The sequence below is a fragment of the Thamnophis elegans genome, chromosome 2 (assembly GCF_009769535.1).
Source record: "Thamnophis elegans isolate rThaEle1 chromosome 2, rThaEle1.pri, whole genome shotgun sequence".
Lineage (NCBI taxonomy): Eukaryota > Metazoa > Chordata > Lepidosauria > Squamata > Colubridae > Thamnophis > Thamnophis elegans.
Window position 1 is genome coordinate 98,197,522 of NC_045542.1, and position 19,343 is coordinate 98,216,864.

The 19,343-nt window shown below is 37.4% G+C and overlaps 1 protein-coding gene across 6 annotated transcripts in view; it reads right to left on the bottom strand.

The window, feature by feature from the left end:
* The window catches only part of UIMC1 (ubiquitin interaction motif containing 1), an 87,923-nt gene that overhangs the window by 49,809 nt on the left and 18,771 nt on the right, over nucleotides 1–19,343 (bottom strand). For 5 of the 6 annotated variants that reach the window (XR_004254644.1, XM_032209118.1, XM_032209119.1 and 2 more), the window contains exon 3: nucleotides 3,494–3,584. The exons of the other annotated variant lie outside the window; for it this stretch is intronic. Coding sequence is in view for 4 of the 5 variants with exons in the window: in XM_032209118.1 (XP_032065009.1) it covers nucleotides 3,494–3,584 (91 nt within the window). In the remaining variant the exon portion in view is untranslated. The remainder of the gene's footprint in view (nucleotides 1–3,493; nucleotides 3,585–19,343) is intronic. 6 annotated transcript variants of the gene reach the window in all.

The following is a 19,343-nucleotide window of genomic DNA, read 5'->3' on the forward strand; positions in this document are numbered from 1 at the left end:
CTTCCATATTGTCTTTTTGTTCTTCATTTGAGCCCTCTTTTACCCCTTATTTCTCCTTTTCCATGATCTGAGTGTTCCATCTGAATTTCTGTTTTTTTCTTACCATTTAACGTTTCACCTGCATTTTTTAGCATAACAAATAGTTCATCATACATCCAAAGTTCCATAATGTTAGCTTAACTAATTTAACAATTTTTTAAATTCGTCTGCTATTATCACATTTAATTAAAACTTAAAGTCCATACAGTCCTTTTTTATTTCCAAATTATAAGGTCTAATTCCAGTTTTAGTTCAATCCAATCCAAATTAAGATTTTTTTTCTTCTTCCACAGCTATGGAAAGTCAAATCCAAAACAATGTTGCCAAAAACAAACACTCCTTAAAAGTTCTCACAGCTTCAAAGTATCTTTTCTGTAGCCAAGGTCAAATTCTGCAGCTGTACTTTTTTCCCTTTTGTACTTTCTTTACTTTTCCACTAGATCTTGTAGTATTCTCTTCTCACCAGTAGATGGCTCTCTCTCCACAATACACTCTGACCAGCTGGCTGTCAAATGCTGTCAAAAAAACACTTAATCCACAAAAAAGGAAAGAAAAAGAAAAAAGGAATTTTCCCCTGGATTCTTTCTTTTGTTGTTTTTGGTATCTTCAAATCCAATTATAAAAACAGAAATCTTCTAAGGCTTTTAGAGTTTTAACTTATCCTTCTTCCTCCATGAGATTTCCTGACTGCTAAATAGCCGATATTTCTCCTCTGGGACTCTTTTTAGATCCAAATTTAAATTTTATTTTTACCTTTGAGTTGTCGACTCACTTCCCCAGACCCCACAGTCTGTTCTGATACTGCTCCTGCTCAAAAAGCTTAGTCTGGTTGCCCCAACTTTAAAGTAGTCATTTGAATATGGCCGCAGTCCCCGTTGTCAATTTGGAGAGCTTTTCTCTGACCTCCCAAGGAACTTGCCAGTTCTCTTGGTCGTCCGAGACACCTCTCCTTCTTCCCTGTCCCTTCAAGACGGTTCCGGTCCGAAGATCCCCCGACAATGGTTTGTCTGGTTGGATTTTCCAACCAGTCTCGTTGCAATGCTTCCGATTTTCTCCTTATTATCCTTTACTTTAATCAAATGGCATTCCAGGGATCCCTAGAGTGTCTGGCTCGTGACTTGGCCTACCTTAGAGGGCTGAGATCTCTAAGCTTTCCGCTACTTTAGATTCCTGAACATAGCCTTGTTTTCTATTAAAGTAATCTACGGAGAAGACTTCTCACATACTGACTTGAATTTTTTGCTTGGAGTACAATCACTGCTTTCACAAATGCGTCTCATATAGTTTCAGATCAGATATGTTACAAACATTGTATTATTTATTGGGCTTATTTCATTCACTAAGAATTCTGAGCAACATATATTTCAACATGTCCACATCAGGTTAAAAACATAAACACATCACCATATATCAACATAAACCCTGGAACACCATTTAATGTACAAAAAGATAAAATCTGGTTCCAGAGGGAACACATTAAAATAACCCACTCCTGAGGCCAGCTGAAATTTACCAAGTTCTAAGGGCCTTTCTAAAGCATACAATAGGAGTCACTCAGCGGCTCAGCAATGGGGGCAGCCTGTTTCTGTGACCCCCTATAGATCAGCGGTTTCCAACTTTTCTGGCACCAGAGACTGGTTTTGTGGAAAACAATTTTTCCTCGGAGCAGGGGGTATGGTTTCATGTGCAACCTAGATCCCACACATCGTAGATGAAGCTTCACTCACTCACCTGACGCTTGAACAACCCAGTTACCTGACGCTTGAACAACCCAGTTATTAGCAGGCCACAGATTGATAACAATACACAGCCCTAAGTTGGGGACTCGTGTTATGAGCAAAGAGACATGAAAGGAGCCTTTCTACCAGATTGTATTGGCTGGGCAAATACTGTTGGGTATAGGATAGGTGCTCCTAAATTCATGTTATGAATCAGAATAAAACCATGAAGCTATCATGAGGAGACTAAACCAAAATTTGCTGTGTGAATTATTTTATTTTCTGCTACAGTTTTCATCAGAAATAACCCTTTCAAAAACTTTAAAAAAAATACCCAACCACCCTGAAATCCTACTATCATGAATGGGTGCACAAATCCTGGACATGTTCTTATATCCCTTCCAACTTCATGAGTCCATAACTTGTTTCTCAAGTAAATTACCTAAGAAGCTGTATCACTAGGGTCTACCAAGATTATACGGCTAGAAGGAGGTAAAACTAAATAGCAAATGGCAACAGTTACCATTTCCCTATTGAACCATGGATACATTTGTGAAGCCATTAGGAATTGGTTTCAAATTTGCAACAGGAAGCAGCTGGCCTTTTAAAGAACAAGTCAGCCTTAACTTCCCATAGTTGACTTGACCCTTGAGAATCAATAAAGGAAAAAAGGGGGTTCTGGATGAAAAGGTGTTTTTTTGTTTGTTTATACAAAGAATTCTATAGAAATTTATAGAAAGCTGGCCTCTTAAATGAGGGAATAATTTCAGGCCAGGTTGAAACTGGAGTTGTTTCCCTACAGTTAGAATTGTATTAGGTTGGTGTTTTTTAAACTCTTCTTAACTGTGTTGTGTCTGTGGAACCTTATCTTCTTCTGGCATCTATAACAACACTGATTTTTGTTTACATTCTGGAATTAATCAGTTTCCTCCTAGTACCCACATCAGCTTAGCCAAGCTAAAGACACCTACAGTTTAGTTTGGTTTCCCATTCTGTCGTTAGCCAGACCCAGAGTGGGGTGAAGACTTCTCCTTCAATCCTCTCCTGGTTTCCCAAAGGGTGATTTAAAAGGAAGAGTTGGTGGCAGCAACAGAACTTAGTTTTCCAGTTGCTGTTGACACTGGTTACCTCAGAACTGTAGCTCCTTAATACAAACTCGAAGGAGGCTTTTGGATTAAACTGATTAATGAATAGATCTGGGTGTGCATTCTTCACCTAATGAGCTTGCTACCAAGCAAGCTACCAATATGAGTACAACGCTGCCTTTAGATAGGGCTTAGCCAGCCTTCCTCAAATTGTTACATTCCAGATAGATTTCAATTCTCAAAAACCAGTTACCAATGAAGGCAAATGTTGGCTGGTAATTGTGTGAATCAAAATGTAATGTGTTGGAATGGCACCAAATCTTGCAATAGGTAGCTTAAACAATATACATGAAGGTAATAATAATCACTTTTCATTCTTATTCCGGGTTTCCATATAGCACAGCACCAGCAACCTTTATAATTCTTTCATCTTTCCGATCCCAAATACACAAGATGGGAGATCACCTTAGATACATTGGGGAGTAGGAGCAACATTATACCAGAACACAGGTGCAGCCTCACTTACACATGTATATAAGCTAAATCATTAAACATAAACATAGATGTTTGACATATGTAAAGCTCCTTTTTTTTAAAGTGTGCACTCTTCATTCTCTCATATCCCCTTTTCCCCAGACATGTGACACCTACGTGAAATTTTTCTTTTTGCGGTGAACTTCACTCTATCCAGCTGCTGTTTTGTTCCTTTCCTCTGCAGAGCGTGCTCCTCTTTGGACTCTTGCTGCAGAAGAAAAAATATGGTAAACATATAAACTACAGGAGACGCATCCTATTTGCTGCCCTTCCTCGCCCCCTGCCTAACCTTTGTCCAAATCTCCCAGGCCAGAGAAAGAGAACAAGAACAGAAGAAAAGAACTGGCATAAATGCAGAGTCCGTTGGTGAGAAATTTCTGACACAAAGAAAAGAACACTCTGTAGCTATTAAAAGAGCTGTATGATAAATATAATGAGCAATAAGAGATGCAGACAAACAAGCAAACACATGTCAGGGAAGACAATATACTTCACGTCAGTCACTGCCAAGCCAAGTACCCACTGTATGAGATTTTAATGAGAAGTTGTTTTGCTGGAAAATTCAAAATTTGATGGGAATATAAAAATTGCATTAGCTCATGCAGCTAGCATGCACAGTATAGGTGGATACTTCCTTAATCCAGCAGGAAAGTCTCAACCAGCAAAGATATTTCCTCAAAGAAAAGGATTTAAAAAATCAGAAGAAAAAGAATCCCAATTTGTGTTGTGAAAAAAGCCACCCTGCTATGTATCAGAGTCTACTCTACTAAATCCACTTGGTTCCCTCTGAGCTGGGGAGGGGTGGTGGTGCTGTCACATCCTTCAAAATGGCAATCAACCTCTTGAACCTCTTGAAATTGTCAGCTAAGCATATTTTAAAAAAACCAACAGCATAATAAGGAGTAGTCGGCGGCAGTTCAATTCTACAGTGCGTAACAATGGAGGCACAATTGTAGACCATATCCATGCCAGGAAAGACCAGAAGACAGTGAACAAGATAAGTGCAGCTATGCAGGACACTTTTTAATAATGGGAAGACGAAAATAAATGTGGCACGACAAAACCGCGCTACGCAAAATAGCGGAGATTAAATCGCGTCGCTAAAGCCGCAATGTCATCACTGCGCCTTCCTGCACGCCAGCCCGCTTTGCCCCGTGCCCGCTGCCGCTGTCAGCTGGAGGAGGAGGGCTACCTTTGGAGGCAAAGAATGAAGCATGTAGAACGCCCTTCTGTCGCCGCGCTGTTGTCGCGGCGGTAGGGTCGCTTTTTTCTTAGCGCTTCGGACGCTGCAGATTTGCCTCCGCACTTATGTCGGCGCGGATAAGGGCATCGCGGTTTTGTGGTGGAACCGAAAATAAAAACTGATCAAAGAAGGAAACGTGGGGAGATTGCTAAAATGAAATCAAATGGTCCACTTCAAAAATGAGCCTGCACAGAATGGAATGGAATACTTTATTTGGCAAAATGTGATTGGACAGAAGGAATTTGTCTCCGGTGCAAAAGCTCTGAGTGTACATACAAACAACAAAATAATATAATCGTAAGATAGCAATAGGAGTAGATAGTAGAAAAGGTGAGAAGGATAATAGCATAGAATGAACTGCAACCAATAAAATAACTGAGACTGCTTTAAGAAAATTTACGTAAGTGAAGCAACACACCTTAGTCTGCTTGAAAAGAAATATCAGTAGAGAAAGCAAAGTTGTTTAATATTAAGTTCATTTTTAAAAAAAACATTAAAATAGCTATCAATATTGACACAGACTAAAATGTGAAAAGCATGCCAAAACTACTTGGTCCATTCTAAATGGAGCATTCATTATATATGATAAAGTTAACCAAAAAATCAAAATGAAAACAGATATTGCAGCAAGGATTTGGAGAAAACTGAAGAGAAATATTAGAAGATACCTTTACCAACCGATTTAATACTTTTTTTCTAGTCAATCAGTATCTTCAATACACTGAGAAAATATACTCTGGTTGCAAATCCTGGGGTACATATGCTAGGAGCAGGTATGTTTTGGCTTGCATAATCTTATCATTGGAGAGGTTAATTAAGGTGATGGAAGACTAAGTTCAAAACAGCTGAAAGACTCCAGATTGCCTTCACTACCATAACCTCAACGTAAGTGAAGCAACACACCTTAGTCTGCTTGAAAAGAAATATCAGTAGAGAAACAAAGTTGTTTAATATTAAGTTCATTTAAAAAAAACAACATTAAAATAGCTATCAATATTGACACAGACTAAAATGTGAAAAGCATGCCAAAACTACTTGGTCCATTCTAAATGGAGCATTCATTATATATGATAAAGTTAACCAAAAAATCAAAATGAAAACAGATATTGCAGCAAGGATTTGGAGAAAACTGAAGAGAAATATTAGAAGATACCTTTACCAACCGATTTAATACTTTTTTTCTAGTCAATCAGTATCTTCAATACACTGAGAAAATATACTCTGGTTGCAAATCCTGGGGTACATATGCTAGGAGCAGGTATGTTTTGGCTTGCATAATCTTATCATTGGAGAGGTTAATTAAGGTGATGGAAGACTAAGTTCAAAACAGCTGAAAGACTCCAGATTGCCTTCACTACCATAACCTCAGCTTCAAATAATATCAACACCAAGACAGCTACAAATAGTGTGTCCCACTTCTTCATTCGGAATAGGAGGCCCTAATACTGTACATGGGATTGACTTCCAGATATCAGACTATTGGTCCAATCTCAAATCATGTTCGTTAAACAAGCATGAATTATTTGAACCAGATTAAACATTTACAGGTGGCAAAAAGAATTGCACTCTAAGGAGAACAATGAATTGACAAAAATGAGAAAAAAAGAGAGCAATCAGAGCTCCATTGCAGTCAATCCTGTAATTTAGCTTAATTAAAAAAATATCAATGAAGAATTACTACGGAGGGTAGCCATAATGGGTGTTAAAAATGATGATCTTACAATATCTGAAACAAGAGAAAACAGAAACTTTTAGAAACTAGTCTGCTTTGATTCTAGGTCATTAGACTATATATTTTGCACTATTAACTAATTGGCTGCTATTTTTTCTATTGTTAATGAAAAACTGGCATAGCAAGTATCAGATTTGTGGTGATATCAGGCTTGGTTGGATTTCTAACACAAAACTTAACTTTTTCTAAATGAACTGAATGCAGTTGGAGTTGGACATCAGCCCATCAAAATACCAAACTATTGATCCAATCCAAATCATGTTCCTTAAATAAGCATGAATTGTGTGAACCAGATTAAGTATAATGAGAAAGCATAGAACATATACTATTAAAATAAAATAAAGCAGAACCAAGTACTTGTTTCATTACTATGAAACATATATTATTTAATAACATTACAGTTCTTCTTAAGCCCCAAAGTAATTCATAATTGTTTACTTTGAAAACACTGAAGTATTAAGAAGAGTTCCTCACACTAACATCAGCAGCTTAGAAAGACATCAAGGTCTATATAAGTTCAAAGAAAAAGATGGACAGGGACATATTTTGAATCCTTGTATCAGTTGAGAACCAGTTTGGTGTAGAGGCATGAGACTAGAAATCAGGAGACTGTGAGTTCTCGTCCCACGTTAGACACAAAGTCAATGGGCGACCTTGGGCCAATCATTCTTTCTCCAACCTAGGAAGGAGACAAAGGCAAACCACTTCTGAAAACCTTGCCAAGAAAACTGCAGGGACTAGCCCAGGTAAATCACCAGGAGTCAATGCTAAAAGTTTTGGTTTTCCCTTACAGGATAGATAGAAGATAGATAGATAGAAGATAGATAGATAGATAGATAGATAGATAGATAGATAGATAGATAGATAGATAGATAGATAGATAGATAGATAGATAGATAGATAGAGATAGACAGATTTAAATTATTTATTTTAATATTTCTTTTCCACCCATCATAACTCTGGGGGCAAATAAAAAAATTGGTAGGCTACTATCGTCTTCAGGATCTAATCCTCTTTGTTTTGGAGCTCTGACTATATAGGGACGGGGCTAAATGATTCATGCGATTCTTTCTAACTGAATTATTCTACATTCTCACAAATAATGGATTCTATTCATTAATTTTAATATGTATGAGTTTGTATGGGATTTGAGAGAATTTCCACACTAACTTGCTACAATTGCAAGGGATCCAACAGAGATCTTTGAAAAAAAGAAGAGGCATATTAATTTTGGTTCCATAATTGTTGCAGGGAAATAATTCCCCTGGTACACAGAACATTGCTCCCAGTTGGCTTTAGTACAATAAACACACATGAAATTTAACAGAGGTAACAGAGTGAACAGAGTTCCATTTCCAACTTTCCCTCTTGTTCCTAACTGCAGCTCTATCTCATGCCAATGTTGATCTTCCCCACTTCTACAAGTATTATTATTTTTAGAAACCAAACCTAATCCTGCAATTTTCTGTTCATGTTTTCGAATTGCTCCTGGGACCCCTAGCCTCTTCTGCTTGCAGCTTCACACAATTCACCATCATTTGTTGATTTCATTAGTATGCAAATGATGATCAATAATGAAGATGTTAAACAAAAGCAATCCTAACCCTTGTCACTTTTCCTCATTACTCCTCTGTTTTCTGTTACTCTTTCTGAGATCCAGATGGAAGAGAAACTAAGTGGTTACAGTGGGTTTATACAAAGCATAGAGAAAGTTCCTTTTTCTACCTTCATTATCATGAGCTTGGAGATACAGCTCCAGATTCATTTGATGCCCAGATAATAAATAATTCTAACTATGTATTTTCTTTCCTAAAGAAAAGCAACAGCAGGCAACCAAAGCACTGAGCAAATTCATATCATGTTATCAGGGTGAAGGAAGGACCTTCAGAAAAATAATGGACTGAAGTCCCGCAACTCAAGTGACCCAGTTTAGCTAACCAGATTAGGTTGGTTTTTAAAGAAACATAATAATATTTCAAGATTCTCCATTAAGAGCATTCTCATCCTGAACAAAGCACTATTCAGAGTTTCTGGTGTATCCTTAGAATAAGGTGATGGGAATAAAAGGTGACACCATAACTCTTCAGCTCAACCCTCTACTAATTCTTTGACAGCAGTATACTCCAAACAGCTCATATTCATCACAACAAAAAACCTTCCACTTTGAGCAACTGACAAACCTGTGAATATATTAACTAAATCTATACAAATAGATTAACTTGAAATCTATTTGTTATGCTTTTTTGTTTTTGGCGAATGCTCTTCAACAGTAAAGATGAGAAGGAAGCAGATTTAGAAAAACATGTAACATACAGTAGCCAAGACTTTACCATCATCTAAAAAGATTTTGAGAAGTCTGGAAAACATTTTTTCTTCTCCTACAACTACTGTTTCACATCCCAACTGAAATATTTCCCCAATCATTTGCCTAATATTTTTGCCATTCCAGACAAATGCAGGATTCTGTATCACAAGAGAAATTAAAAAATATTTAACTACTTTAGTGTCCTTTATTTATTTCATTATGCTTCCATACAATAACTTTAAAATTGAACTCTTTAAAAAATCAAACTGTTGTAGAAAATGTCCTGCAGCAATCCAAAATTTTTGAAACTATGGATTATTGAAGATGAGACAAAGCCTAGAAATTCACCCTTTTCCCTTAGTATCACACTTCTATTGGTATAAATGAGCTTTTCTCAAACTGATGCTTTCTAAATATGTTGCGCTAAAGCCTTTCCAAATTTGCAGCACTGGCTATCCTACCCAGATGAGAGTTGTAGTATGGGATTGATGTAGATCCAACTAACAGCACAAAAGCTGCTCTCCATAATCAAATGGATTTTGTCTGCATTTGCAAAAAGCAGCTCTGCTACTGGCTTCTATTTTGTACTTGTAAGGAAAGACAGGCATCCCAGAGTCCAAAACATAATTCATTGCCAAAGGAAAAAGCTTTGTCTTATTGGTCTTTCCCATTTTCTTTAAAGAAGGACTACATGCAGTTGAGTAGCATCATACAAATATGTATAACCGCAAACAAAAGTCTAAAAAAGCAAATATTGATGGAGACATAGTTTTGTACAGATGATATTGCACCACAGTTCTTACAACTATCAATATAAACATTAATCATACACAAATGTAAAATATGCACTAGCTGAGGTCATGAGGAAATTCATTTTCTCTCTGGAAAAACACTAGTGTTTAAATATTGAAAAAAGGCAATTAAAAAAAGCAAAAACAAGTAAATCTCCTACAATAAAAGAAGTGAATATTAATTGCAAAAGGTGATGGTTTCAGTGGAATCTATGTATGATTTGCTATGCCAGAAAAGTATCAGTGCAGAGAACTAAATTCAATTCATCCTCATGGGCTCAACACGCACATGCAGTTTTTATTAACTGTGATTTTCAAAAATATTTTTGTTTAATAAATTCAAAAATGAAATATACTGTTTAATTACATTTCCAATACACTCATTATCTCAAGGTGGTCTTGAGACACTTGCACTCTATGCAAAGGGAGATGATAGGTAGATAGACAGGTAGAGAGACAGAGAAATATTATATGGCTGCTCTAATCTGACCTATTGTTTTAATAATAGTCATGTATTTACAAGAAAAGGTAACAGTTATGTTCAGTTTTATTTGTACACTATATAATTCTGCCAATAGTACAAATTCTGAAAAGACTCTTGTTTTGGGAGGGATATAAACGTAGCAACAGCAATATTACTTAGACTCATATACCACTTAATAGTGCTTTACAGCCCTCTCTTAAGCGGTTTACAGAGTCAACATATTGCTCCCAACAATCTGGGTCACAATTTTACCGACCTCAGAAAGATGGAAAACTGAGTAAAGAGTAAACAGATCAGAATCAAAGGAATCAAACTCCTAGCAGAGTTAGCCTGCAGTACAGAATTCTAACCACTGCACCACTACAGCTGCAGTAATATAAATTACATTACTATCTTTAAAAATGACTTTATCCAAGGTCACAGAAAGAAATTAGTTCTTAAATAAGTCTACATTTAATATAAGCACTAATCTTTTTTATCATTATTATGGAAGGGCTGTGTAACATCATCAATTATTGTGGGAAGGCCATATCTATGCCTGACAATTGGAAGGATGTAATTATTGTTTCCCTGTAAAAAAAAAAAAAAAAACAAGGCAGCAGTATCAAGACGAGAGTAGATAAAAATCACAGAATCAGAATTCTGCCAAACACCTTCGCAGACAAGTTCAGTGAGCTATAAATGTAATAAATAAATATAATATTACACTGACTTATTATTTTTATTATATGGCTGTTTGACAGGAAAGAAGATGTGTACAGTGAGCAAAATTTGGGAAGTGCTGTGTAATTTTATATCAGGCAGGGAGTGTGCAGATCTCACTATAGTAAAAAAAAAAAAAGTTTAAATGGTAAATGTAAAAATGTGTGTCATTTTATTTATTTAGAGAAAGTATATGACAAAGGAAGTATGTTTAAATTATATAATATTTTGCATTATATGGAGTTGAAGTTTATTGAATATGGTAAGTACAATATGACAGATATAAGCATATACGTGAATAAATGGAATATTTAGCAAACATTTTAGTAGCAGAGTAAATTCTGGAGTAAAATAAAAATAAGTGAAGGTCCCTTGGTTATTTATGGAAAAGGTGTAAGGAACGCTCATATAGTAGATGGTAAAAACATGTTAGTTAGGAATGTAAACATACACACACACAAATGTTGTTAACTGAGAAGTCTCATGTTGGAAATATTATAAAACGCATGAGCTTCCCCCCCCCCCCAGTGAGTAACTGCAAATTATATATAAATGGCAAAGAAGAAACTTGTTGAATTACCACAGCTAATAACAAACTGTCTATTTCTGAACTCTGTGATAAAAGTTGCAGGAAAAAAAGATTACTGTACATGGATTTGTCACAACAAACATACACACAAACACACACACTGAAAACACAGAAGCATTTATTAATAAGAAAATTAATAAAATTAGGCAGCCAACAGAGTTTTATATAATGAGTCTTGATCATATTAAGGCATTTCATGCATTTTACTACATGTCTTCATTAACAAATACAGGCTGCACGTTACAATTACAAGGCTCACAATTCTAATCCTGATAACAACTTACTGTCAAAAGCAAAGCAGGAAATATAGAACTATTAAATCTTAAGGGATGAAGGTCTTATAAAGAGGACAGCATATATAGTATTCAGATATTTAGTGGAAAGGTTTTTAGATTAATATGTGAAAATCAGGTACCCATCTTCAGCTTTCCTATCCCACTTTTAGTTTAGGCAAATAGATCTTTTTGGAAGCCTTCCACATTTTTCTTCACAATACTTAATTTTCATTCAAGTGAGTATGTATTTCTTTTTCTCATTTATATTCTCCACCTTTCTTTCAATTTCAGATGGATTTCGACTAATTGGAACATTTAATTCCTTGAATGTTAACATACCAACTAACTAGTAATCAAGAGCTTTATTTCCCAATCATAATACTGAAGAGCAATATAAAAATTCATCTGATATCAATTCAATCAGGTATACAGAAGGAAATGTGTAGTTGGATTATTTCTCCATTCAAATGCATAGTTCTAATAAACTATAATCTAAAAATATTCTGTAGTTTAGATATACTCAAAAGGTAATATACTAATATGTTTCTAAACTGCCATTATAACACAAGAAGCTTATTCTATATTAATAAAAAAAATGCGTAGAATACACTTGGGAGAGGAATGAAAAGAAAGTTTTGAAATGTAAATGTATTAGTAAAAGAATGCAATTGAGTTGGGAAATGATTACCACATTCTAATACATTAACATTTTTATATGCTCAAACGTAAAAGTAAACACATAATGGGAATGGAAGTTTGAGCATCATCTTCAAAACTGAGAGACATTAAGAGCTTTGTAAAAGAAAATGTGAAATATTCAATATCTGGATTCTTTTTCATCTTTTAGGGACTATAGTAATGTTCATTCTTAAGAGTTAAGGTTACATTTGGTTAAGATTAAATGTAAATGGCATAAATTTAAATTTAGGAACAAGATGATTATTAACAGATCTTCTATAAAACTGAGGAAGAATAAAAACAGTGAAGTGTTATGCATCCTTTATATATAACTTTTCTATTTATATACATACACCCATGTAAATTGTAATTGATGTGGTAGATTTCAAATAATCATCAAACTCTAAAATTATTGTCAGTTCCAGAATATTTTTTTTCTAATTCAAAACATCTGCTTTTAATAAAGTCTTTTCTTTTGTCTTCATCAGAGGTGGTATTCAGCCAGTTTGCACCAGTTCACGCAAACCTGGGGCGACAATTTGGACAAGGTCGGTAAACCGGTAGCAATGGTTGGCTGGAGATGCCCCCAAACTGGTCCCCGTCACCGCTCGCTTACCCCGCCCGCCTGATGCTCACTCACTTGCTCAATGCTCGACCCCACCCATTCGAGCCCTTTATATGCCTTCACTTCACCACGCGGCCCAGCTACGTGCCTCACCAGTCACCTCCGTGTCTCGCCCACTCTGCTCAGCTCACCAAAGATAAGTAAGCATGCCGCCCGCTCGCCCTGGATAGGGGACTCGCCATTCTGAGGCCGCCACCTGATTGCTGCCTGCCTTGGCCAGGGAATGCACCATTCCCCAGCTCCGGCCTTGCACCGGAGCCACTGCCCGCTCGCTGTTTTGCCTTTCCTTCACTAGTCACCCCCACTTCCCCTCCTTTAGCGGCCCCGGCCCTAGCCCCACTTCCTTCACCACCACCACCTCTTTGTTCGGGCTGCTTACCTTCTGCAGCAGCTGGTCAAAATTCTGGAAGGCCAGCTGACCAGAGTTTTCAGCGGCCCCCAGCCAGCTGCTGCTGCTGGGTAGCAGCTAGCCTGGCTGGCAAAGAAGCCTTGCAAGGCAATGTGATGCACGTGTGGAAAGAACATGGCAGTGACAGCAGCAGCTTTTCTGCCGATCTCCAATACTTTTCAGCAGCCTACTGGGAGGCTTCTTTGCCACTTCCCAGCAGCAGTGAATGGCTGGGGGCCACCAAAAACTCCGGTCAGCTTGCCTTCTGGAGTCTAAATCAGCCGCCATGGAAGGTAAGCAGCCTGAACAGAAGCGGTGGAAGGGAGGAAGAGGGGCTATGGCTGGGGCTGCTAAAGGAGGGGAAACAGGGTTGACTGGTGAAGGTAGGGAAGCGGTAGATAGGTAGAAATTCCAAAAATTTCCTGTGAGCGTGGCTTGGTGGTGGGTGTCATGTGACTGAGTGGGTGTGGCCATGAGTGACATCAAGTTGCCCATGCCCACCAAACTGGTAGCAAAAAATTTTGAAACCCATCACTGGTCTTCATGGTTTATTATCATTAAAATACATGTTTCCCTTGAGCTGAAACCTCAGGCTGCCTCACTTCTTTAACAGAATCCTTGGTCACACATAATAAGTAATTACATTTCCAGCCACCACCACCTCGCCTTTCGAGCTCTCTCTCTCAATCCATTTGTGGCTAATTTCTGAAATCTCTGGGGAGACCAATGAGTTGGCCAGCCAGTAGGATATACCAGGTGGTGAACTGGTTCCATACTGCTGAGACACTACTGCAACAAGGACCATGTGCCAATTTGTGGTGGCTGAGGTGGATGAAAGATGAAAGAGCAGCCCTGCACTGGGGAGAATGGGTGATGCACTCTACTTTGTAAAATCATCTGGGATTGATCACAATTCAGCAGAAACAAAACCTGACATGTTTTGGTTGTTTCAGGTTTGGGATGAAACAATATCTGAACCAACCATAACATACCAAGTTTTAGTTTTGGCCAAAGCAAGCTTAATCAAAAACAGTTCAGCAGGACTGCTAAACTGCAGTAATTTGTTTTGACTTTGAAGCATACCCTAGCTTTTTCTAACATTTAATTGAAATTGTCCTTCCTCTGACTTAGATTCATTTCTCATGCCCTGTATTATGGAATGATAAAGAGCAGCTCTGACCTTCTTCTAGGTGACATCTTTCAGGTGCTTGAAAAACATTATATGGTCCCTCTGTCTTTTCTTCTCTTCTCCCAGATAAACATTCCCAGTTGTTTCAATCCCACTTTTTTCTTTTCCATTAAAGGATCCATTTAAGAATCCTTATTACTGGTACATCCATTCTCCATGTTATTTACTTTTTAACCTCCTTAAGATTGACAGTTTATAGAAATGCCTTGTGTATCTATGTTTGCTTTTATTTCCTTAGTTTTTTATTCTATGTTGCTTTTATTTCTATGTTGCATTTTCAATTATTTTGTTGATTGCTGTATGTACACAGAAGCAAGGGCTGTCTTTTCTTGTGCCTCTTAACCTGTAATGAAAGTGTACATTTGACATTGCGATTTGAGGAATAGGTGCCTTTCAGCATATCCTTAAATATTACCATATAGATGAACACCTGCTTAGTGGGATTTGGGATCTAGCTCAGTCCCTTTACCGAAATATTTCTACTGCAGAAAGGTATTGAGCAGAACATTATTAAAATATTACTTTTATATTTGTTTTGTTGTTTTTGATAGTGTTGCACTTGATTTGACTTTCTAAGTTTTTTTTTATTTTCTTATTGGCAAAGAAGATAAAATGAAAGTAAAATGAAGCCTAGACTAAAACATATTTTCTTTCAATGTGCTAACTTTACACAACTACAACTGTTTTTCAGTAACACACCATGAACATGTAATCTCTGTGGGTAATCAGAAGTGGTAAAATCCAGTAACAACTGTATCGCCTGCTATTTTTACACATTTCAAGCAGCCCTGAGACTGCAAGAAGCTACAATGACATTATATATGCATGCATACAAATCTTCCTCATCTTTCAGAACATCTGCTTTGGAAGCTTAAAACAACATAGAATGTTATAGAAGTTAAAAATAGATCTAATATGAACTGACCTACCACATTTTCACTAACAACGTAGAGAGGACTTGTAGTAATTAATGCTGGGGGATTACTATTTCAATCTGCCCATGTTTTCTAGCCCTTTTGAAATCATTGTGAGGATCTGAAGGAAAGTGTTATCAGTACCTCAGTGGAGGAGGCTGTAAGTTCCTCAGTGCTAGAGCATATACATGTTCTAGAATCAGTCTCAGGTATGTCCCAAAAAAGAGCTATCAACTTCCTAAAATCCAGGTGCCAGTCAGAGCCTAAGCTTTGAATTATAGTGGTGCTAAAAAGTTTGTGGACCTTTTTGTATTTTCAATATTTCTGCATAAATACAGCTTAAAATAAGTCCTAAAAATAGACAGAGAACTCAGTTAAACAAATGACTCCAAAATATTATATCTTGATCACTGATTTAATGAGAAAAAATGAGCCAATGCTACATATTTGCAAATGGCAAAAGTATGTAAATTTTTGCTTTCCGTAACTGCTGGGTCCTCCTTGGGTAGCAATAACTGCAACTAAATGTTTCCGCTAACCATTGATCAGCCTTGCTTATTGGTTTGGATTTTAGTCCATTCTTCCTTATAGAACAACTCAGGGAGGCTGGTGGGCTTCCTCAGGGGTACTACCTGCTTCGGGTCCTTCCACAACATTTCTGTAGGGTTAAAGTCAGGATTTTGACTTGGCCATTCCAAAATATTACTTTCCTTCTGATTTAACCATTCTACAGTGCTATCCTTGTGTGGTTTTCAATATAGTACTTGAATGCACTTGAATGCATTTGGGTCAATATTAAAGGGTGGGGGGGAAATGACATTGCCAGAGTCTATACTACAGGCCACCCAATCAAGCAGAGGAAGTAGATGAATTTTTTGCTAGACAGCTAACTAAGGTTTGTAGGAAGCACACCACAATAGTAGTGGGGGATTTTAACTACCCTGACATCAACTGGGAAACAAACTCTGCACCAAGTGGAAGATCCAACAGGTTCCTAACAAACCTATCAGACAACTTTGTTTCCCAAAAAGTAGAGAAGGGAACAAGGGGATCAGCCATATTGGACTTAATTCTCACTAACAGACAGGAAATTATAGAAGGTGTTGAAGCCACAGGAACCCTGGGGGCAAGTGACCATGCAATATTGGAATTCAACATTATGCAAAGACAGGTAGTAGAACAAAGTCAAACTAGAGTCTTGGACTTTAAGAGAGCTAATTTCAATAAACTTGGAAAGAGCTTGAGAAAAATTCCATTGATGAGAATCCTTAAAGGGAAAACAACTCAAGAAGCTTGGGAAATTTTGAAAAATGAGATTACAAAAGCCCAGTCTAGCACAATACCAATGAAGAAGAAAAGTAACAGCTCCCTAAAGAAACCAGTATGGCTGCATAAAGAACACTCTGACAAATTGGAAGACAAAAAAGATAAGTATAAAAAGTGGAAAGAGGAGGGACATAACTAAGGCAGAATATCAGCAAATAGTCCGAGCATGTAAAGATGAAGTGAGGAAAGCTGAGGCCACAAAAGTAAAAAAAAATAACAAAAAAAGCTTCTTCCAACATGTTAAAAACAAGAAAGAAGTTAAGGAAACAATTGGTCCATTGCTGGGAGAAAATGGCAAGAAGGTGACAAGCAACAGGGAGAAAGCAGAACTATTTAACTCATGTTTTGCATCTGTCTTTACACAAAGGGATATAACAGTCCAGCCTATCAAAAACAGTACCACAAAAATCATATTAGGAACACAAGCTGAAATAGGGAAGAAAATGGTAAGTGAGCACCTGTCTACCCTAGACAAGTTCAAATCACCAGGACTGGATGGATTACACCCCAGGGTTCTGAAGGAACTGGCAGACGAGATCTCAGAACCACTGAACTATATCTTTCAGAGATCCTGGAGCACCGGGGAACTACCAGAGGACTGGAAAAGAGCTGATGTGGTTCCCATCTTCAAAAAGGGAGAAATACAGATCCAGGAAACTACAGACCTATCAGCCTGACCTCAATACCAGGAAAGGTTCTGGAAAAGATAATCAAGCAACGAATTAGCGAACACCTAGAAGCAAACAAAGTAATAGCCAAAAGCCAACATGGGTTTGTCAAAAACAGATCATGCCAGACTAATCTTATTGCATTCTTTGATAATGTGACAAAATTAGTGGACCAGAAGAATGCCATCGATATAGTTTACTTGGACTTCAGTAAGGCATTTGATAAGGTAGACCATAACCTACTACTAGATAAAGTAGAAGGATGGATTTGTAACTGGCTGACCAACCGCACTCAACATGTAGTCCTCAATGGAACTGCATCTTCATGGAGGGAAGTATGCAGTGGAGTACCCCAAGGCCCTGTTTTGAGCCCAGTACTCTTCAACATCTTCATCAATGATTTGGATGAGGGAATAAATGGGGAACTCATCAAATTTGCAGATGACACCAAGCTGGCAGGAATAGCCAACACTCCAGAAGATAGGCTAAAGATACAGAAGAACCTTGACAAACTTGAACATTGGGCACTATCTAATAAAATGAAATTCAATGGTGAAAAGAGTAAGGTTCTACATTTAGGCAACAAAAACGAAATGCGCAGGTACAGTATAGGTGGTACCTTGCTCAACAGTAATAACTGTGAAAGAGATCTTGGAGTCCTAGTGGACAACCATTTAAATATGAGCCAGAAGTGTGCAGCAGCTGCCAAAAAAGCCAACATAGTTCTGGGCTGCATAAACAGAGGGATAGAATCAAGATCATGTGAAGTGTTAATACCACTTTATAATGCCTTGGTAAGGCCATACTTGGAATACTACATTCAGTTTTGGTCACCACGATGTAGAAAAGACGTGGAGACTCTAGAAAGAGTGCAGAGAAGAGCAACAAAGATGATTAGGGGACTGGAGACTAAAACATATGAAGAACGGTTGCAGGAACTGGGTATGTCTAGTTTAATAGAAAGAAGGACTAGGAGAGACATGATAGCAGTGTTCCAATATCTCAGGGGTTGCCAAAAGAAGAGGGAGTCAAACTATTTTCCAAGGCACCTGAGGGTAGAACAAGAAGCAATAGGTGGAAACTAATCAAGGAGAGAAGCAACTTAGAACTGAGGAGAAATTTCCTGACAGTTAGAACAATTAATCAGTGGAACAGCTTGCCTCCAGAAGTTGTGAATGCCCCAACACTGGAAGTCTTTAAGAAGATGTTGGATAGCCATTTGTCTGAAACGGTATAGGGTTTCCTGCCTAGGCAGGGGGTTGGACTAGAAGACCTCCAAGGTCCCTTCCAACTCTGCTATTGTATTGTATATTCAATAAAAAGGACGTATTTGTCCTTTTTTATTGAATATACAGACCAGCAGAGTGTAAAGAGATTTGTACTTTCTTAGAAAAGATATAAACTTGTTTCAACAGTTATGGTTTGGCAAATTCACAGATTCAGTTACAAGTGTAGTATAACTTATAATGTGGCATTTCTTGTTTTGATTTTTTTAAAGAAAAATTAAGAGGACTTAGTGTAAGTTTTTAAAAAGGAAAAGGAAATAGGATAGCCTGATAGTTCCAGTATGAATTAACTACATGGGGACAATGAATGCAATCTCAACAGAAGAAATTATTAACCTCAGTATCAAGAATGCAATCCACCATAATAGTCAACAGAAACTAATTCCCGAGCATTGCCTAAATTGTGTTTATTCGAACAGTACTGCATATTTTCTTTCACTTTGGGTTTTTTGTCACATATCATATTATCTGATCTTACAGAAACAACCAGTATGACACAATGGACAGACACTGGGTTTCAACATGGAACATTTTAGTTAGTAATTATATTCTATTGTGAATTACTTCACTGGATGGCTTTGGGCTCAATGGAGAAAGGTGGGTTGCAAATGCAGCAAATACAAGAATCCAGCTTATTAACTACACACAAGTCTGTTAGAAAACTACATTTTTTGATCAACAGCAGTAAAAACTGATGAAGACACTAATTACATACAGTAGTCTGTCTCAAGTCACTTTTGTCATCTGCTTGTACTGTTCAGAAGCAAATGAC